This window comes from Carex rostrata, chromosome 8 (genome assembly GCF_964058835.1).
Source record: "Carex rostrata chromosome 8, lpCarRost1.2, whole genome shotgun sequence".
Taxonomy (NCBI): domain Eukaryota; kingdom Viridiplantae; phylum Streptophyta; class Magnoliopsida; order Poales; family Cyperaceae; genus Carex; species Carex rostrata.
The window spans coordinates 4,026,005-4,048,315 of NC_135925.1; the positions used below are offsets into that span (position 1 = coordinate 4,026,005).

Below are 22,311 nucleotides of genomic sequence, written 5' to 3' on the forward strand. Positions count from 1 at the left end.
ATTATTTATTTATTATTTATAAGAGAAAATGCATTGGGCAATTCAAAACATTATTCCATGAAACATACCTTGCACCAAAAATAGTGGACCCAGCTGATTGCCCGGGATTTCATTTTAAAATTTGATTGTTAGAAAGAGGCAAAGAGCAGCAATTTTTGATTGTTAGCATAATCTTTGTAAGACAGGACATTGCACAACTTGGATTATTCCCCTTAACCACCAATCATTTTAGTTTTTGCAAAACAACCCTCACAAAAATTATTCGTGTCAATCAAACTATTAATATTTTGATGATTGAAATTTGAAATCTGTTCATAATATATTAATTCATGTTATGTATTGTGGTTTCTGTGGATTTTTGTGTGTCAAAATTTTAAAAATAAAGAATTTCGGACCTGTCCTATGAATTATTCTCTATTCTACAAAAACCCAAATCAAACATGGTATCAAGGTTTTGATTCATCATTTTGTTAGTTAAAAAACTCATTGGTGACTTCACAGTTCACACTAAAAAAAAGTAATAAATAACAGTCTGAAATACAACTTTCAACATTTCGATTTGCATGCATGTTACAAATTAGTTAGTAATTAACATCCCTGACCTGGATCTCGTGCTGTTACAGTTGTGAACACGGGTTGATGGTTTTAAGAATTTGAATATTTGATAGTACACCATTAATATTCTACTTTGAAGTCCAGTTTTAATTATGCAATTAGTTTAAATATAGTAACATCACTGGCATCCCAATATGGAACAGGTAAAACAATTTTGAGGTATGATCTTAACTGAATATATTTTGAAACAATTTACCCAAATTGTTTTGAGAAATTTTCTTCAGCACAAACACTTGCTTTCGGGGCGAATTAACTTGTTAATCTTTCTGCTTAAAATATTTAGATCAAAATGTCAAAACACAGCAAACCTAACTATATAAATGGTGGCAACATCAAGATTCCAGGTTTGATCTAGGAAAAAGGGAACAGAGGGGTAAAGATATTGACAGAGTTGGTTTGGTTTCACACATCACACGGACAATATAGACAATGAAAAAAATTATTGACTGAAACACTGCATGAAGCCAAAAGTGCTCTGTCAATATCTTTACCCGAACAAGGTGTTCTCTTGCTATATAAAGTATTACAAACCATAAAAAAAGAAATAATAACACTGCTATTTACAATATAAGCTCCTACTTCTAATTTGTCAACAACAGTAGCTTGAAGGGATTCAATAGAAACAAAACAATCGAACTTCGAAAAATCGTCTCAGAAAGTGAATTCCTCGGGCAATTTCTGAAATTTACCTAACAAGAAACTCTTGTACTTTCTCTTTAGATCTCCAACTGTACAGCCAAGTAAAAAAAAAAGGAATAGTTATAAATAGAATGACAAACGACATGACTATAAATAAAGTATTAGGATCCACTACCAGTTATCTAAGTTGACAATCTTAAAATCGTTAAAATAAAACACTTTAGACACTATATTGGCATTGCACATCATACATATTAAAATAATGGAAAACTAAGCATGGTTTTACTGTCAATCAAATGATTCAAAATTTTCAATTATCTCAATATAATTGCTCAAATTGCCAGAAAAAAAAAGATAGGCTATCTATAAGTCCAGTGACAAGTGTCTCTATACACTTATATTGTGATTCGAAGCATGTTTGACCAGATTTGACAAATATTGTCAAGATTGTCAAGTTATTTCATTATCAAGGGTTCAAAATCCATAAATAAAAACAATTCCAAATAAATACCTATAGTATCGGAAGCTGCTTTCCTCCATGGCAATTTGTTGGCCAAGGCTGATTCTGCTAGTTTAACGAGTTCCTCACCTTAAAAAAGAAAAAAAAAATTCAACAGGCGCCAATATCACAATAACGCACATAAAAATCAACAAAACATGAACTTTCGCTTACCGCTAATGAGTTTACCACCACCATGAGCATTAATCAGGAAACAAGGAGTGCTGCTCTCTTTCAACTGAAAAGATAAGTCTCTTGTTTAGGGGTTTATTATAGCATTGTTTTTGCAAATACCACCCAAAACTAAAAGATATTTTCTAAAAGGGTAAAATTTTCTAAAGGTTGCAGCCAGACTTTGCCCTTTGTTACAAATTACTTGGTTAACTTGGATTTGTCCTTCATAAGCCACTAATCTCTCAATTTCTTCCAAACAGCTCACTCTATCCAAATGAACATGGACATCATTCCTGATGCTGACAACTTATTTGCTTCAGTAGATGCAGTTTTTTTTCTGACATAAGCATGGTATTTTGCTGATTTGGACAATGACATCAGCAATCCATTAGCTTTTGGCTGGAAGTGACTTGATTGGAACAGATAGAGAGTTCAATGGTTTTGTAGGGTCAAATTAAAGTTGAGCGAACAATTTGTTACGAAATCAAATGTTTAGTGACCTCCATAGAAATTTACTTATTTCTAAAATGGCACAAATCTTTCTCACGTAACTAGCATACAATACAAGATTCCTCATTTACCAACGACACAATATTTCAAGCCATATTTCTTCATGTTAGCCAAACCAAGCTCTGTATCCACTTGGCATGATTCTATGACTAAATGCAAAAAGAATTGCTGAGCATGATTAGAACAAAACTGTCGTCACTTACTGAGGTAATAAATTACAGCAGGTTATTATGTAGACATACTCAAGACATACAGTGGATTGGGTAATGTGCAGGTTGTCATTGGTTTTGGTTCTCCCAGTCTCAGACCATCCCGGATCTCATGTATTCAGGCTTTGGGTCAGGTGATTTGGATATCTAGACATTTCAATTGGAGAGTAAATTCATTTTGGGTTATTGTACTGATAAATTTGCTTTGGAGCGGAGTTTAGTATAGGTCACAGTGGGCTGTAGGAGGTCAACTTGAGCTGGTCGACTTCACACTAGGGTCCAATCACTCAAAGGTCGAGTTTTGAGAAAAATCGAGCTGGGTCAGGTTCAGGTGGGTTGGGTGGGTCCTACTGGTTATGTGAGATTTTTCCACCTTTACCAAAATACATTGGAGTTGATTGCAAACTTTGAGAAATGATGGTGCAATTTGGAAAAGATGTTTTCAACTACAGAAGCATGACCATAGTGAAAAACTAAAAAGAGAAAGGTTGTTAAATTGGGCAAACAGACCTCAAAAAGCAAGGAATTTGCAAGAGCAAGAGGATCAACAGGGGAAGGGCCCCTGTTGTAGGCAGGAACAAATTTTCCATCATTATAACCAGCCAAGAAGTGGTAGGCAGCCTGACCGGGAGAGATCTGGGACACTGACTGTAGGGCCATGGTGCTACATTTATTAGCAAAGTCAACAAAAGAAAAACACTTATAAGTACAACTTCATGATTGTATTGGGGATTTGACAGTACCAGAGGATTCGCATATGAACTTGTATGTATTTAAGAATGAATCACTTGTTAACCTTTTTTTGTTGGTCATGTTTTGTCAAGGATAAATTGGAACTGATTTGAGCTTTATTTGGGGCTTATTTATAGTTAATGTAATGCTAGGGAGTAAGGCTGGATTGGGCTGATTAGATCTTATTCGCATAGTTGAGTATCAAATAGTTAGTTAATACTTAATTTGGCTAACTGGGGCTTGAAGATTAGTTTGCTTTTGGATTTGCTTTTGTTTTTTTCATTGATTTTGTGCAGCTGAGAGTAAATGGAGACTCGATTGCGTACATAAAGGCTTAGTTGCACAATTGAATTGAGGCTAGATTGGTCAACATAGGCTTAATTTTCAGAATTGATTAAGACTGTATCAACCTAAGTAAGTTACACAATCAAGGTGGATTGAGTTGTATTATTAGTACCTGTCAGAAGAAACAAGTATCGCAGAGGCTAGCTTTTTCAATAGACTAGGTGGCATGCTATCTTTGGAAGCAAAAAATGGGGCTGAGCCGTGAGGAAATATCACTGCACCTGCATCAGTAGAAATTAGGTTTTCCTGGATACCACAGCTCTTTATTATCTCTTCAGGTGCAAACAACAGATTCACTGAATCATGCAAAACAAGGAGCCTTTCACGAAAAAACAAAAGTATATGTTAATGGAAAAATATATAATCTGGTTTACATGGGTGATTAGCTTTTCTTTTTTCCTTTTTGTTTGTTTGTTTGTTTTTTTTTTTTAATTTTTTTTTTTTATGTTGAGACGAGAAGTTCACTTGGAATAGTGGAGCCAAGATGTTTAACTCAGATATACCAATTATCAAATTTTATTCTTGCTTTGATTGTCTGATTTGTGTCTGAGCATATATAGGCTTCTTTATATGCAATATCTATGGACCTTAGAGACATGCATAAATTATTTGGGTCTGTGTTTAAACCTTATTTCTAATAATTGTCAAGATTATAAAGTTAGTAGTTGCCGACAGATCTCATCCTATAGAAATATCTTTTGGGAACCACAGCTTAAAAAATAATTTCTACCAAATTGTTGAACAAAACTATACCCCGCCAAATTAAATATCTGCAAATTTGACCCTCTCTGTCATAAATCTTTTTCACAACTGATGTTTAACTAATACTTGAAACTTCAAAGTTTTGGTTTTTCTTGCCCATTTTATGCCAATATAAAATACTAGGCCAGTTAAAAAATCAAATAAAAAGAGGTTTTGGGGTCTGGATTGTTCACTTTTTGCTCAGCAATTGGGGAAGAGAGTGATATTCAAAATTCACTAAAAGTTTCAGAAATGAGAAAAAAAAGAATGTTCATAATAATATTATACCTGGCATAGAGAGGAATACCACCCCTAGCAGACAAAACAGGTGCAGCCAAAGCACGTAGTGCATCCTTTATCACGTTAGAAGCCACAAAAGCTTTGCCACAAAGGATCAGAGATGACCGCTCAATGTCTGCCACAGCAAATCCAACTGAAGCCTGGTCTGATGCTTTGCCTAGTATTCCCTTTACATTTGTACTGTACAATTACAAGAATTAAAGTGTGCAATTTAGTCTATGGATACAAATGTGTTGGAAATACCATCCTATGTTGACAGATGTCTAAGTCCGTGAAATGTATGCTATGTCTATTCTGAGATTTTGCTGAACCTTGGCCCAGAAAAAAAAGAAGATAAAAAGCCAGCCTAACAAAAAAAAACACACTATGATAAAATAGACAACTTCCTGCGTATCAATGCAAAATGATCAATTTCATAAATGCCTAACAAAACATAGGAATGGATACCAGGTATCCCCCCTTTACTATACATGAAAAGAGAGTCTGCTATACACCTCCATTCAACTTTTTCTTCAAAAGATGACTACCGTTCCTAACAGTTTCTCTCGTCCATGAATGACAAGTACATCAGAGGATACAAATGTGACATATTTTCTTGTTTTGCAGTGGTATACATGACTTCAAGGTTCATTAGGGGAATGTTCAGAAACTAAAAAGAAGGGCAAAAACAAAATATTAATATAAACTACAAAGTACATACTTGATAGAGCTAGCAACATAAATGGTCAATGGACAGGTGTCATGTGAAATTGCACGGCTTGGTAGTTTCCAAAGAATACCACTAAGAGATAAAATTGCTGAGGGACTGTCAGCAATTACTCTCACTTTTGCGTCACATATTGGAGAAGAGCCAACTGCACCATCTTGCACATAAAGATTTTTAACCGATGACAGGTGAGTCGACACCTGTACAAGTAATCAAGACTTTGAATTTGGGTACCAGGATATACAGTCAGCGACTATAGCTTCTTGTTTCTAAATGGTTTCATGCACACTGCAAGACAGAGAAGTTTTTTTTATCATAACTTCACTTAAAGTGGAATTTTTTTTTACTACTCTTACAACTAAAAGAAAAAGCACAAATCATCATTCTTTGGTTCTAGTTAAGTAAACATAAAACAGCGAGGAAGGGAGCAATTTCGCATCTCTTGAAGTAAATGGGGATATCATGTTGGGGGCATACACTATCTTCTATGGTTTATAATGTAGGTACCATGATACTCCTTGTTTGGCAGGGTTATACAAGATATTTTAACATTTTTCAGGGGACATGAAAATTAACATCCTTTTTTGCTCGTATACGGCTTGCATTATCATTTTTCTTTTCTTGACATTTTGACTCTTAACTAGTAACCAAGCTACCAGAAATGTTAGATTAACCCACTGCTTAGCCCAACTAACCCTCTGTCACGATACAATTGCAATATAGATATAGATTTATGTACCAGTGCACATACCAGTTTTAAAAGCTTTGCAAACTGGGCCCTTGAAATGTCAGGGGTCCCACCAACAACATTTCCTCTTATATGAAGCGGTAAGCCTGACAATCGCTCTATAATGCATACACCAAAAAGAACAAAATGAAGTCAACATGTATCAAGCATGAAAAGACGAAAACTAAATTTTTTTTTTTAAATATCTCATAATTGAACAAGCAGAGAGTACCAGCTTCTACAGTACCACGCTTCTTAAGCTCTAGTGGTGTCATATTGTAGAAAGCATTGTCTTTTACAACAACGCCCTTACTGGCCAAGGCCCAGTTGAGTCCATATGAAAATCCATGGACCTCTCTGTAAACAAGAAAGATAGCCACATGAGTTTCTTCCTAGAATCCAAGAAGCATGTACAAACCAGTATGTACCGGTCCGTATGGCATTGGCACGCTTTGAGAAACCATCCCCCATCAGCATAAGGCACCAAAATCACATGCTTCATAGAGCAATCACCAACAAAAGAAGTATTAAATATATAAGGTAAAACTATAAATAATCATTTACTCAACTCCAGCATAAAAATAGCTGGCGTGCACTGTCAACAATGTCAAAAACAACTAAATATGCAAAGTGGATAAGCAACTATGAATATAACTGGATGTGATTTATAAAATAAAAAAGCACTGCAAGTCGTCAAATTGGCTTAGCAAAAGTTACCACCTTGGACTAAATTGCTGCACAGAGGATAATATTTTGTGGTTCATTAGTGTGTTTCATTTTTTTCTGCGTAGCCTTGCATCCTACGAAAATTTAAATGGAGTTCCATTGGCTTGAAATTCCAATGTCACCATTTCTCGATTTTTGTCACAATAATATGTAACCAACTTTAGTTTTTGCCCCCTTTGGTCATTGAGCTATTTGAGAAATATCAATTTGGTCCCAGAACTATTTATTTATTAGTGAAAATGGGTCCTTGAGGCCTAGACAATGCAATGGCAACTTCTCTCTCTGTCAAAATACAAAGGCAATTTACAAAATGATTTCCTAGGAATGAAATATCTCATTTGATCAACAGGTGAGCAATATTAGATCAATAATACTTAAAAAAAAAAGACCACCACCAAAACAAGAAAGGCACTCACTTGGCGCGAGTGAGAGGAGGAGGGAAAAGCGGAGCGGACGGGGGACCTTGAGTGGATCCCACGTGCAGTGAGAGTGAGCTGCTTCGCCAGAGCGCTCCTCATTTTCCCTCGGAAGCCAAGAACCTGTTGCCTTTTTCGATTTGTGAGTAAAGAGAGTTATACTGACAACATATGGGCTTTTAAGAGGTCCAACAAATTATTCTGGGCTTTCTTGGCCCAATCTAAATATTTTGCACATTTTTCAGTTTCCTCTCTTTATTAAGGATATTGACAGAGCTGTTTTAGTTCAATGCAAAGCACCAATCGATATTTTTGTTATTTTAGTTCGATTGATTGTGGGCTGCGTGAAGCTAAAATAATTGTGTCAATATCTTCAGTTCTTCACCCTTAGTTTTTGTCGATGAGATTCAGGAAAGGCTTCAATTCCCACATCCCTGTCAAATAAGATAATTGTTTAGTCTTGGATTATTCATTGGTACTTTTCACTTTAGACTAATTTATTTATTTTGAAAAATTGAACTAATTACTTAAATGTGATAAGTTTATAAATGATTTTGACAACATTTTGAGTTAAAATTCTAATGAATATAAGCATGTGACAATAATAATAGAGCGAACAACTTTGTAGTTAGAATTAGAAAACCATGTGAAAGATTGTAGATTTGAAATCCGAATAGAAATTCTTTATGAACATTAAAGAGGAATTAAAATACTAGATCTCTATTGTTCTATCTAAAAAAAAGCTCCGTAATCACAATGAAACATGCCTGATTTCATTTTCCAATATAAACTATTTCAATAAAATTATTTTATTCATTTAAAATTAATAATAAGGGTTAGGATCTCTTGGAAGTTGTTAACAATATATTTTGATAATTTTGACAATACTTTTGTAAATTATGTCAAAATAATTTTCACATAAAACATTATAAAAATGTTATTTTTCTTATAGATTAATAATTCATCAGCTTTCATATAATTTCAATATCATTTAATGTTCAAACAAATACCGTTATATATGGGTTGATGTAAATTTTATATAATTTGATGAGCATTGAAACTTACATCAGATTTCATCATCATTTTTTATGTATATGATATATGTTAAAAGTACATTTTACTTGCCTAATTGTAAAGTTATAAATTATTTTTTCTATAGTTATGAGATTGTCAAGTATATCAGCCAACTAAGGTGGAAAACTTAAAAAGGTTAAGTCGTTGAGTATAATAAGTTGAGTTACAACTCGGCTCAATTAGTTTATGCACGGCTCACAACACAAACGAGTTGTTAACAAGCATACTCGAGCCAAAACTTTCAGCTTGTTGCTAAAGTCGAACTCGACTTGACTCAAGTTATATTTACGAGCCCAAGTTCGAGTTTGTCTTAGCTCGCTCTTGTTACCAGCCCGAAATAAACAACTCACGATGAATTCTTGTATCAAATTATTTGTACTTATTCTTACATATATATTGAAATTGTAAAACAAATTTCTTACTAGATTAATTAAATATACAGTCTTCAGCTAATTTATATGATCTAAGATTAGTATGATGCATAATCATTCATAAAGACTAATATGGTACAAATTGATAATTTTTTGGATCAAAACATGACCTTTTTGCAACTTTAAATGGCTAAAGTGGGTAAAGAGTGGTAATTTCGTTCCAAGGACAACGATAACTTAATTATTCTTTGATCATTCATTTAACTTGATTGAAACATCTATTACAACCATTTGAAGCACTGTCCAACCAACAGATCTAAAAGTTGAAACAAACCGCCCCCAAATTTCCAACATTTCTCCTAACCAATGACATATAATCACAGAACCAATACATGGTCCCGGATTGCATCAATGAATTTTACCCCATTTTTACCATATAAATTTTCCATTTTTTTTTTTGCTGGCTCAAAGCCATGCTGACGCTCTTGGTATGTACAAGGAAACACTAGGCAAGAGAATTAAAGAGTATGATGTCAATCGCTTTTAATCAACGGTTCAGATCTAGTATGGCTTTCTTCTTTGGACTCGTTCTTGCCTAGAAGTGTAGGAGTCACTGAGATAATGCCAATGAAGAAAAGCGTTGCAATAGATTGGAAATCATAAAGATCTCCCAAAGAGCGCAAATCTCCCAATGCAATTCCAGCCTGAAATTTATTATTTTTTGGGATGATTAAACAGAGTACTATCCAAGGATTTTGGTATCAATTTTATGTGCAACCATTAATTTTTGGAGGATAATTGAACAATTACGTAATATATTGGGGCTTATTAGTAAATCGTAAAAATTGAAGCTCAATTAAGACAATACTGCTCATTTGTGGTTTCATTGGATTAAATTGGGTGCTTGATAGCACAATTAACATTTAAGATAAGACAATACCTTTACAGTGACATAGGCAGCCGGAATTAGGCCAACTAAAGTGGCAAAGAAGAATATGTGATAAGGCACATCGACTATAGGAGAGGCAAAGTTTATAAATGTGTTAGGCAATGTAGGGGTTACTCTTAGGAAAAGCATGTAATTTAGCAACTTCTGTCTCCTCTTCGCCACCTACAAAATAGAAACGAAAACATGGTTGTCAGTTTTATTTTACCAGGTCCCCTTCAAAACAAAGAGAAGAGAATAATCAGGGACCAATGGACAATAGTACAAGTTAGCTGCAAGGACACCTCACTTTGCGCAAGTATTTTCAAATTGCATGTGATGACATTGAACTAGAAAAGCTTGAGATATTAAGGAATAAGTGTATTTTTAACAAAACATGAAAATTATACAATATTGAAGTATCTCTTAAAAGATATAGGCCCATCATGAAGCAAAATCCATTTATTTAGAAATAAATTGAGGGTACAGCGACAACAAAGAATGGGGCAAAAGGACAAAATGGGATGATTGACATAGTTGGCAAAAGGAACAACTGCCAGTTTGTCCCTTTAGAAGCCACAAAATATGAAAAATGTTTTCATAATATCATAAATGAATATGTGCCTCTCGTGATGTTCCATACCCCTTGGGTTAGGTAGGAAGTGAACACATGTCATATAAACTTCCTCTGAACAAGTGGTACATAGATTAACAAGCACTCACCCATCTCTATTATAAATTTCAATACAATTTAAAAGATGCTCATTCATTAGAACATTTAGTGTACTCATAATATATTGATGATCTTATGTGGCCACATCAACAAAACATGATAAATGTCACAGATGCCCCCATCAACCCCCAACCCCCCAACACAAACACACACACACTTGAATTGCATGATGTGATACACATTTTGTATGGGAAATTAAGCCCTTATTGTAATTGTTTTCACAATGGAACCACATTAGTGAACAAATCCCGAATGAGACAACATGATTCCAGAAGACAAAATCACAAAGTATATTTCGTAAAAGAAAATCATCGTAATACCTGAGCTTGGAAGAAGGTGAGTTTGTCAGGCCAGAGAGAGACAGCAAGAGGCCTCCCAACTAGGTAAGAGAGGAAATAGCATGAAGAGGCACCGGCAGTGGCAGCAAAAACAACCAAGGCCACGCCACGTATGACACCAAAGAGGGCCCCAGCAAGCAAGGACATGAAGATGGTACCGGGGATCATAAAAGTCTGCATGAATATGTACACCATGCAATACCCCACCAGCACTTGAATAGTGTAGTCAGTAGTGTAGCTCTCTAAGTTGTCCCTAAAAAGCACCACCGAAGAATAACAAGATCAGATTCCCTTTCAATTCTAGAATTTCTTTATCGATTAAATGCACTTGGTACTCCCGAGATTTTAATAACTTGAAAAAAATAATATATGTATGAAGCATTTGATGTATATTCAGACAGGGGCGGAACTGGAAAATTTAGTCGTCAGATAAGAGGACTGATAAGCTGACATATTTAGGTTTTCTATCAGATGCAATTAAATCAGTACAGATTGCATGGACAGTAAGGCAGTACTCAAATTAGGAACAGAATAAGAAAAGTGTGCAACCTAAACTCTTGAGGATCATTAAAATTCTTTTATCCAAAAAAAAAGCCAAACAAATAAGCAAACTATAAAAATCTTATTAAATGTATATAATTTGTGGAAGAGAACTACTGTGAAAGATGCCAAGATGCCAAATCGAGAACCTAGATTTCTTATCTTCTTTTTGATAAGGTACCATAATAATTAGAGTACAGGTAATCAGAATAGTGCAAATAATTTTTGGGATTTTAATATGCATTGGTCCAATTTTTGAAAAGTAAAATAATAAATGAACTGGAGAAAAAGAACAAAACAAACAGCCAGACAAGTTCTCTCATTATATATATATTGGGAGCTGACTCAGCATTGGCTAGTAGTGCTAACACTGCTCCACAGGTCGGGTAAACTTTAACTGCTTATACCAACTGCAAGTGGGACCCCCAGTACAAGTATAATACCTTACGAGTTACGACCAAATGATTATAGCATTTCAAATTAATGACGACACAAGTGATCTTGTAAAACGCCTTCAGTTATAATCGCACCTCCTTTGAATTAATATTTAAAAAAATGAGAAATTAAAAAAAAAAATTGGAGCAGCTAAATTTGCTCGAGGTTTGACTAATTTGAAAGAGAAAAAAAAAACTAAATTAACTGGCTACAAATAGCCACAAATCTACATGCGTATATAGTTATAAAACCTAAATTTACACAAAATTATGAAAACCCATGGCTACTGTTCTGCTAACTAGCAAACAAAAACCAGCATTGCAAAAACGAAAAAGAAAACGCAGATTACAGAATTTTGAAAGAGAGTAAAGTATGAAGACAAGTTAAACAAAGGCACCAGAAGAACCCCCAATTTGCATCATTTCAATAGTAGCTATAGCACTGTTCCATTGCCTAACAAAGTCAACTAATCTCTAAATTTAAAACACCTACCAGATCCAGAAACCACTTACGAAATGAAATTTGCTGCAAAACAATCGTTCAATTTGACAAAGAAAAATTAATTCGTTACCTCAGTATCTTGAGCTCCTCTAAAGTGTGAGGCAGCTTGAGGAAGCTATAATCCTCTGCTGGCATCGACAAATACACCCCGAAAAGCCCCAATCCAAAGATCCCGAGTAAAGCAAACGCCATGGCCACCTCCGTCGAAGAAAGCGGGAAGTTTCGCGTTTTTCCCATCTCTTTCTCAATAATTCTCTTGTCGAACCAGAGATTCGGGATCTAGGAGGGAGCGAGGTGGGAGTGAAAAGCGAGAAAAATCAAGCAAATTACGAAGGAAGAGAAACAATTCTCTCTCCGTGTTCTCTGCTTGTTTTCTTCTCTCTTGTCTTTCCCTTTTCAATTTGTCTCGCCTTTCTCTTGCTTCTCTCCCTGTAGCTTTTCCGTGGGGATTTAAAGGGGGGAATATTCGTGTAGTGTTCGGTAGAGAAAGGAAAGAGGAAATAAATCTGCTGTTATTCCAAAGGGATAACAGGACCCTGTTATTCCTATTACAACCGTTGATCTTTATCAAGATTCGGATACGAAAAACTGTTTCCTTGAGATTCACGTATAAAAAAATTTGAACGGTTGGGATAGGAATAACAGGTTCCTGTTATTCCTTTAGAATAACAGCAGATTTAGTTCGAAAAATATGTGCCACTATTCCCAAAACAGTCCGTGTAATAGGTTTTATGCTATTTTTCCCTTATTTTAGTTTTAATTGATCTTAATGTAGTTACAATTTAAGTTAGGTCAAGGTATGTGTCCTCTTTAGTAATTTTGTATCAGGGATATGTTTGGATAGATTGAGAATATGTTATTTTTAGAATTAGAGTATTCAGAATAGTTTATTTGTGTTTGGTTGAATTAGAATAATTATAACAAGGAATTCAAACTTTTATCCTATTAAAATAGACTATTTTAAAAAAAAATTAAGATTTAACTATTTTACTAAGACAAACAATAATTATTTTTAATTTGATTATTCTTATTATTATTATTATACAATCAAATATAACCTAGGTGGAGACACAGACGTGGCATATGGGACCCACGAGAAATTCATAAAAAGGTACTCATAAATATGTCTCGTTTTCGTAATTTCATATAACCTTGTTTTAAATGTTGGATATTTGGATTGGGTCGATGAGTCATTGCGTGAGAATTGAGATACTCGTTAATCGTTATAGACCTATTCTCCTTTTAAATCTGGAGTCACATCAACATAGACATAGCAGTAAACCTTTAATGATTGAACCTTAATAAACAAAATTATAATAATACATAGCATGAAACTAGTATTTACCAAACGGGTCGGGTCCCGTCGGTCCGAACCCACTCGGACCACAGTTCTCGGGTCCGGCGGGTCTACGGGTTAGCTATGGTCGGATCTGACGGATCCTATTTGGGGGAGTTGGACCAAATTCGTGCTAGATTCTTGGTCCAAAATTAGCACGAGTCGGTCGGGGTCGGATGTGGGTCTGGTCTGGGTCTTAGTCCGGGTTTGGTTTTTTTTTTTTTTTTTTTTTTTTTTTAAACGGTGGACTGTTTCTGGTTATTGTTTGGTCCGGTTTGGATTTAGGCGGGTCTCGGGTTGGTCCGGGTCGAGGCTTGTCGGGTCGGGAATTTTGGCGGGTCAAATTTTCAGAGATCTAGTTCAAAAAACTGGCTCAAATTCTTGCTAGATCCGACCCTAGAATTAGTCCAAACTGGTATGAGAGCTTACCTAGGATCGGACCGGTTCGGAAGCGGTCCATGGTTTGGCCAGATCCGGTTTGACCCATCCGGACTTTTTCAATTCACTACATGAAACAAATGGCAAAATATGTTTTCTTCATGTATAAATTTTGGATAGCAATATATTAAAATTACTCGTTTTCCCCGGCCACGTGTTAAAAGCGTTACCAAATTTTTGTCCAATTAGTCAGACACCCGGTTTGGACAATTTTTTTTTGTTTTTAGACATATAAAATAAATTATAAGAAAATAGATAAATTGATTTTTTTCTCTATATATAGAAGTAACCAAATTTATAGTTTGTCTTTTCTAGCAAAGGCTTACAAGACAAAAACTTAATTGTATTTTTTGACTTTATAATTACATATAATACAAATAATTTATTTATAATAATGTATATATCTAAAACAAGAAACTTATAAATAATTATTACTAAAATACTCTACGTACTTAAATACTTAAAATTCCCTCATTAATATAGCATGTCAAACATAGCCTGTTATTTCTAATATCATGCTAAATCAAACATGAGATAAATATATGATGAGATGAAAGATATACGCAATACACATCAATAATCACACAGTTTGAAAAATCAAAGGAACTGAATCATTAATTCAGTCTCTTTCATTTCAGCTAATTTAGGATTTATGACATCTTTGTATTTATAAAGAAATGGAAGATTCTTTTGTGACCGTGTTAGTATATTTTTTGAAAAGTAGTGGTAGTACCACCAATTTCATTGAAATCAAACATACTTGATATGGTACCCAAATTAGGTACCAAAACTAAATATGAGAAGGTCTACAACAATAAAGTATCCATAGCAAAAATAGAAAACATACCAAAAAACAACAAAGGAATAGTAACTACACAAAACCAACAAAAGACCACCAAGTAATCAAATCAAAAGCTAAACAGTCAGCATAAGAAAAGACTAATAATAATCCAGTAAGTCTTCATCCGTCAATTCTTTGCCAGACATTTGACCTGGGGGGCTGCCAACTCCAAGAGCTTGAAGTGGGTCCACTACCTCCCGTGCCATGGATACCAACCGATTTTCCTCCTCCCTTATTTGATCTGAGAGATCCTTAACATCAGATAGAAGCATTAGACTTAGTTTAAAAAAAGAGTTTTCAGATTTTGATTTGCACCAAAATATTGCTAAAGAAATAATCTTAAATCCGATAGACCTGATAGACAGGGGTTGAGTATCATTAAAAATGACTCTATTTCTTTCTAACCAAATAGTCCATAAAATAGTTCCACGTAATAATTCAACCAACAATCTATCCTTTAGAGGGATAGATGCATCAAGCATCCATAGATCATCTAAAGAGACACACTCGAAAGTAAAATTATTATAAACAGCAATCCAATCCCAAATCATTATAATATAAGAACAATGAATAAACAAATGTGTAGTACTTTCATACTGATTACAAAAGGCACAAGTCAAGTCGTCTGGCCAACCTTTCTTTGATAAGTTGTCATTTGTTAAAATTTTATCTCTTTTGACCAACTAAAGAAAAATCTTTATTTTTAGAGGCCAATGAGATTTCCAGATAGTATCATAATCAGAATTAGGCATACCACCAAATTCTAACCATTTATAAAAAGAATGAACCGTAAAGTTATCATCTTGAGACCATCTCCAAATTAATCTGTCTTCTAACTGTTCAGATAAAGTAAAATGCTGAAATTTTTGTAATAGGGTCAGCCATTCAATTCTATAGATACCTGTTAATTGTCTTTGGAAAGACATTTGTAAAGGTGATGATGCAAAGACATCTGCCACAGAGATAAATCTATTACGAACAATAGAAAATAAATTTGGAAATTGATGTTGCAATGCATGTTCGTTATACCATCTATCTAATAAAAAAGAAGTGGATTTACCATTTCCAATTTCTTTGTTAAGGCCAAGGTTAATTACCTTATGATCTTTTAGAATGGATTTTCAAAATGGCCAACAAATAGAAGGGGTTGTTCTACTACCATATTTACTTATAATAATACTTTTCCATCTACCATTAACAGAATTATCTACAAATCTAATCCACCACTTAGCTAATAAAAATTTATTCATGAGTTTTAAGTCTAATACACCTAAATCTCCTTGATCTTTTCCTTTACATACAATATTCCAACGGTATAATTGTAGAAAATTAAAGATATCACTTTTTAGCCCGGCTCATAAAAACCGAACCAACGGTTCATATTGGTTCAGTCTCTTCTATTGCATAAAAAAAAAAAATCTCCATTCATTTTCCACCAATTTAATTTTGAATTTGTAAAAGTAATTAAATTTTCGGTTTCGATTAATATTATCTATAGTTTAAACTTTAAAACCTTCATTTGTTCTTATCAGTTTGTTGGGGATTAGCAACAAAAGATCTCTTGCTTCCTCCAGTCTTTGTAATACTGGAGACGTGTCAAGCCAACCGAGTAGTTCAAGTCTTGAAGCGGCATATAAATTGACGTACAGATCTCTTGTTTCCTCCAGTCTTTGCAATACTGGAGACGTGTCAAGCCAACTGTATTTGTTTTATAGAAGTTAACGCCTTCAATAGAATAATGTGGTATCTCGTTACCAAACCAAAAAAAAGTAAAAAGAAGTAGAATAACATGGTTTCTGACAAGGTCGGTCCAAGACAAGTTTGACCGCTTTTCAAAAGGAACAAATTCCGATTTGTCGTTTTATCGAATAATTAATTAAAAAAAAACTCAAATTAAAATATTGAGTTTTACCAAATTAGTTATTTAATTTTCGAGAAAAAAAATATGGTTTTTCCAACTTCTCTCAAATTAATTCTTCTAACTTAATTCTTTTTTTAAATTTAAAGAATCAATTCAGTTCATATAGAAGTTTAGGGACAAATATTGTTACCTTTTTTAAAATTTAAAAACTAATTAAATTGTTCAGAAGCTACTAATTTTTTTTTTAAGTTCAAGGATCAAATTATGAATTTTTACTTTTATCTTTTATTTATAAATATACATCGTGGTATTACTTTTATTCTACCAAAATTAAACGGTCAAAATGTACACCGTGGTATCCAGGGCGGATATACACTATAAGAATGTGGATCAATTGATCTCTATTTTTTTTTTTTTTCAAATTTTTGATTTGCAACTTATTTTTTATATAATTTATAGTAAAAATATTATGATTAGTGTAAAATGATTCCATTCACAGTAATATTTTTTTTTTATATGATTGATCTCCATTTACATTTGATCCTCATAATTTGAAAGTCTAGTTTAGTCTCTAGTGGTATCATTAAGTTTCTATCTTTCTTTGAAAATTTTATTTTATAATGCATATTGTGTGCATGTTCAATCAATATATATTGGAGGTTAGTTTTTAGAGTTGGGTTAAAATTTTATATTATTTTTGTGTTCCTTATTATGTCTTACATTATTATCTCTGTCTATAAATTGTATACCCTGCATCAAATTTTATTTTTGTTTAGTATGCTACTTCTTGGCTTTCCTAATTTACGCCTTTACATGTAATACACTTCTCATATTTTTTGCCTGAACAGCTCCAGTTGACAGGTATATATATAGCTAATTAATTAATAGCAGATGTTTTGGTGATTCTTCAGGTGAGGCTATTGCTAGTCCTATTTATTAATTAGCATTTAATAGTTCCAATTGTTTGAAGTTTTTATTAATATAACATTAGGACTAGTGTAGCCACTAAGGTCCTGTTCGGCAGTATTCCTGAAAGTACTGTTTACGCGGGAAAAAAAAATTCACTCAGACTGAATTTTTTTTTCCCCACGTGAACAGTAAAATCCAGTTCAAAATTTTAAATTCCTATACCCATTCCTATTCCCTACTGGGCTGCCGAACAGGTCCTAAAGGAGTCTGCATTGTCTGTATTAACTCAAAATATTATCTTTTGAGGTAACGCATTTCGATTGTCTTTTTTTTAAACGGAGCTAATTCAATCACAATCTATAATTTAGGGGCTCTTTAATATTAGCATGATGTAGTTTGTACGGATTTTAATGTGGATCAGACGATCTAGAAGTATTAACTCAAAATATATATTTTTTGAGTTAATGCAGAAGATATGAATTCCCACTAAAGAGATCGTACCATCGATTCAGTCTAAGTATTCAAAAAGATCAAACTAATAATTCGATCTCTTTCAAATGAAAAAAAAAGTAATCTATCTAATTTCTGATATTTTATTTTTTATATTTCTAAAAAAAAATTCGGAGAGTTTTGCACTATGGGACAAAGCATAGTATCTCCATATTTAAATTTGGGTGATTTTTAGCATATACTAATAAATATTCATTATTGCTTCTTTGGTAGCTATCACTAAATATCAATGCATTATTTAATTAAGAATGCCATGGCACACGAGATTCTCTGCTTCATGTGGACAAATTAGATCAAAGTTTAATTAACCTACCTATCTATAACCTTTAATTTTTTTATTTTAAATTTAAAGCCATATAAACCACCGTATTGTATTTTCCTGGACACCCCAACAACTAGTCCAGTTGTGTCAAATGAGTATTTATATATGAGGAGGGTTCAAATGCCTCCATGTTTTTGTGCCTCCATCACGCCTCTTCCATCTCTTTTCATCATTTTCAAAGTTCAAATAGTCGATCTGAACCGCTCAACTTAACCTCCATACTAAAATATGTTTGGAGACCAAATTTTATATTTTTAGGAATTTTTATACTATTATTTTAGATAGGTACAAAAATACTGTTTTTAGATGGTTCAGATTTACTGATTTTGTACCTGTCTAAAAAAATAGTAAAAAAATTCTTAAAAATATAAAATTTGGTCTCCAAACATATTTTAGTATGGAGGTTAGGTTGAGCGGTTCGGATCGACTGTTTGAACTTTGAAAATGATGAAGAGAGATGGAGGCATGATGGAGGCACAAAAACATGGAGGCATTTGAACCCTCCTCTTTATATATATATATATATATATATATATATATATATATATATATATAGAGTACGGCTAACGCGCTTCCTCTAGCATATGGGCCGAAATGCTTCCAGTGGAAATTTGAAATTTCAAAATTCAAAAAGTCGATCTGAACCGTTCATCTTCTTCTCCATATTAATATCTGCTTGGAGACCAAATTTTACATTTTTCTGAAATTTTTTACTATTTATTAAGCCACTTTGAAAATCGCTGATCCAACGGTGGCTTAACAAAACAGTAAAACCATTGGATCAGCGATTTTCAAAGTGGCTTAATAAATAGTAAAAAATTTCAGAAAAATGTAAAATTTGGTCTCCAAGCAGATATTAATATGGAGAAGGAGATGAACGGTTCAGATCGACTTTTTGGATTTTGAAATTTCATATTTCCACCGGAAGCATTTCGGCCCATATGCTAGAGGAAGCGCGTTAGCCGTACTATATATATATATATGAGTGATGCTTCTATGGACATAAGGACCTATTTGTAAAATGAACATATTTTTATTTTCAAAATTCAAACAGTCGATCTGAACCGTTCAACTTATTCTCCATATTAATATGTGCTTAGAGACCAAATTTTACATTTTTCTGAATTTGTTTACTACTTATTAAGATGGGTACAAAAAATATCAAATTCAGACCATTGAATTTTGTACCCCTCTTAATAAATAGTAAAAAAATTCAGAAAAATGTAAAATTTGGTCTCCAAGCACATATTAATATGGAGAACAAGTTGAACGGTTCGGATCGACTGTTTGAACTTTGAAAATAAAAATATATTCATTTTACAAATAGGTCCTTTTGTCCATAGAAGCCTTTGCCTATATATATATATATATATATATATATATATATATAGAGAGAGAGAGAGAGAGAGAGAGGCTAATATGCATTCGGTTGCATATGGACCGAAGTGATTACGGTCCAAATTTAATTTTTCAAAATCCAAACGGTCGATCTGAACCGTTCATCTTGTTCTCCATATTAATATGTGCTTGGAGACCAAATTTTATATTTTTCTGAATTTTTTTACTATTTATTAAGTATTTTACAAAATTGTTGATCCAACGGTAGCTTAACAAAACAGTAAAATCAGCAGCTACCGTTGGATCAACAATTTTGTAAAATACTTAATAAATAGTAAAAAAATTCAGAAAAATATAAAATTTGGTCTCCAAGCACATATTAATATGGAGAACAAGATGAACGGTTCAGATCGACCGTTTGGATTTTGAAAAATCAAATTTGGACCGTAAGCACTTCGATCCATATGCAACCGAATGCATATTAGCCACTCTCTCTCTCTCTCTCTCTCTTTATATATATATATATATATTATGTTGGGTTTTGACGGTTCAAACCCATTGATTAAGTTTGTTGGGGTTTTGACGGTTCAAACCCATTTATTTGCTTAAGCTGCGGAAAGAGTAAAACAAAAATTTTTACATCTAACTTAAGCTACGGATTAAATGAATCGAGAAGATCCGTTTAATCTTTTTTACATATCTACTCCATAATTGATTTTCTAAAGCTTTAAATCTATTTACCAATTAAATAGATTAATATAACAATTTATACCTTGTTTCCAAATCACAGTTGGAATGCAGATGAGCGAGAAGAGCTACCCCAGGGAAGGAATCGACTCGTTGTATCACACGTGTGATACCTCTATAGGTTATCCACCAGGACTAACGGGAGAGCGGTTTATTTCTTTTGCCAGAAATACCGTAAACCGCAGAATTCTGCAAAAATACTATTCACCAAAAAAGGCGTAATAACACTATTCACAAACTTTCGGTTAATCAGATTCACTAATAAGCAAAATCTGAAATACCGCAAAATTCGGGAAAACACTATTCACCGATCTGAAAAACCGTAAACCGAGAAAGAGAGAAATTACAATTAACGAAGTAATCAGATTAACACGTGAATTAGTGAATCTTCTCTTTCACCTATGCCCCTCTATTTATAGGCATTCGAGGAGGTTCGCAAAAGACCGAAATACCCCTGAAGTTGCCAAAATTACCAATTTGCCCTTTTGTGGCGATTTTGGAGAGGTGTCCAATTTGGATTTTGCTATTTCATATTGGTTGGATTTGTTTAATGGATCCTAAACCCATTAACCCAAAGGAATAGTAAATAGTAACTATCCAAATCAAATATGTATAATTGTCATGTACAATTATATTCGTCTGCGGTTTTCGTTTGGTAATTTTTATACAACATGTCAAACACATTTATAAACTAACCAGTGTTTCTGTTTGTCATTCTAAATGATGTATAATTAATTATAATTAATTATATCAAGTATAACTAATTATAACAATTAGTTTTTGCTTTGTCATTTTACATGACAAATATAATTTAATTATGAGGAGGGTTCAAATGCCTCTATGTTTTTGTGCCTCCATCATGCCTCCATCTCTCTCCATCATTTTCAAAGTTCAAACAGTCGATCCGAACCGCTCAACCTAACCTCCATACTAAAATATGTTTGGAGACCAAATTTTATATTTTTAGGAGTTTTTTTACTATTTTTTTAGATAGGTACAAAATCAGTAAATCTGAACCATCTAAAAACAGTATTTTTGTACCTATCTAAAAAAATAGTAAAAAAATTCCTAAAAATATAAAATTTGGTCTCCAAACATATTTTAGTATGGAGGTTAGGTTGAGCGGTTCGGATCGACTGTTTGAACTTTGAAAATGATGGAGAGAGATGGAGGCATGATGGAGGCACAAAAACATGGAGGCAATTGAACCCTCCTCTTTAATTATAACACGTATAATTTAATTATAACCATCTTAATATTAATTACAATCAATTTATAATTAATCAGTAAGATTCTCCGAATAGCTCCTTTATGGTGTGACCCAATAGGATCTGTGTTATGTTGATAAATAGAGTTAAAACTGTTTTAACTTCTATAATCATGAGCGGCATCTGGCAGTATACATCATGACCATCCAATTACACAGATGACGCTGTACTGTACAATATCACGATCCAGTAAACAATTTACTTGTGTCTGTTCTTCTGTCTCATAGCTATCAGATCAGTTTCAAGGTAGATGTGTGTCATCCTGGTTAACTGAATCTTTTCTTGATCTTGAGTAGACTATCAAATATAATTACTCTTGTAATTATACCGCATGCAGATAATCTAACTCTACCAAGGGGCCCAGTGATGCTATAGCTCGTATAAAATACGAGGGACAAATAGTACTTTTGGTAGACTATCACTTCCTCAGCTAAGCTACACATATGGAAATGCTACCGTTATGACTGCTTTTTACGGACAGCGTT

At 33.5% G+C, this 22,311-nt stretch overlaps 2 protein-coding genes across 4 annotated transcripts; both read right to left on the minus strand.

Moving 5' to 3' along the window:
* Nucleotides 1–1,174: 1,174 nt before the first annotated feature.
* Nucleotides 1,175–7,496, minus strand: LOC144558612 (uncharacterized). 3 transcript variants are annotated; one of them, XM_078307455.1, is made up of 11 exons: nucleotides 7,340–7,495; nucleotides 6,626–6,693; nucleotides 6,430–6,554; nucleotides 6,222–6,316; nucleotides 5,465–5,670; nucleotides 4,753–4,944; nucleotides 3,836–4,042; nucleotides 3,157–3,310; nucleotides 1,928–1,991; nucleotides 1,766–1,843; nucleotides 1,175–1,343 (listed from the first exon to the last, which is right to left on the minus strand). In XM_078307455.1, exons 1-11 carry the CDS (start codon nucleotides 7,439–7,441, stop codon nucleotides 1,267–1,269), a joined length of 1,368 nt encoding a protein of 455 aa, XP_078163581.1. In that variant the 5' UTR covers nucleotides 7,442–7,495; the 3' UTR covers nucleotides 1,175–1,266. The 3 variants fall into 3 exon arrangements, 2 of the variants coding, with proteins under 2 accessions (XP_078163581.1, XP_078163582.1); XR_013512950.1 differs by lacking the exon at nucleotides 1,928–1,991 and having other exon boundaries at nucleotides 7,340–7,496; XM_078307456.1 differs by lacking the exon at nucleotides 6,626–6,693 and having other exon boundaries at nucleotides 7,340–7,472.
* A 1,529-nt stretch (nucleotides 7,497–9,025) lies between these two features.
* Nucleotides 9,026–12,705, minus strand: LOC144558809 (SNARE associated Golgi protein family). The gene is made up of 4 exons (XM_078307685.1): nucleotides 12,327–12,705; nucleotides 10,763–11,033; nucleotides 9,725–9,895; nucleotides 9,026–9,488 (listed from the first exon to the last, which is right to left on the minus strand). The coding sequence occupies exons 1-4, from the start codon at nucleotides 12,491–12,493 to the stop codon at nucleotides 9,318–9,320; spliced, it is 780 nt and encodes a 259-aa protein (XP_078163811.1). The 5' UTR covers nucleotides 12,494–12,705; the 3' UTR covers nucleotides 9,026–9,317.
* Nucleotides 12,706–22,311: the final 9,606 nt, after the last annotated feature.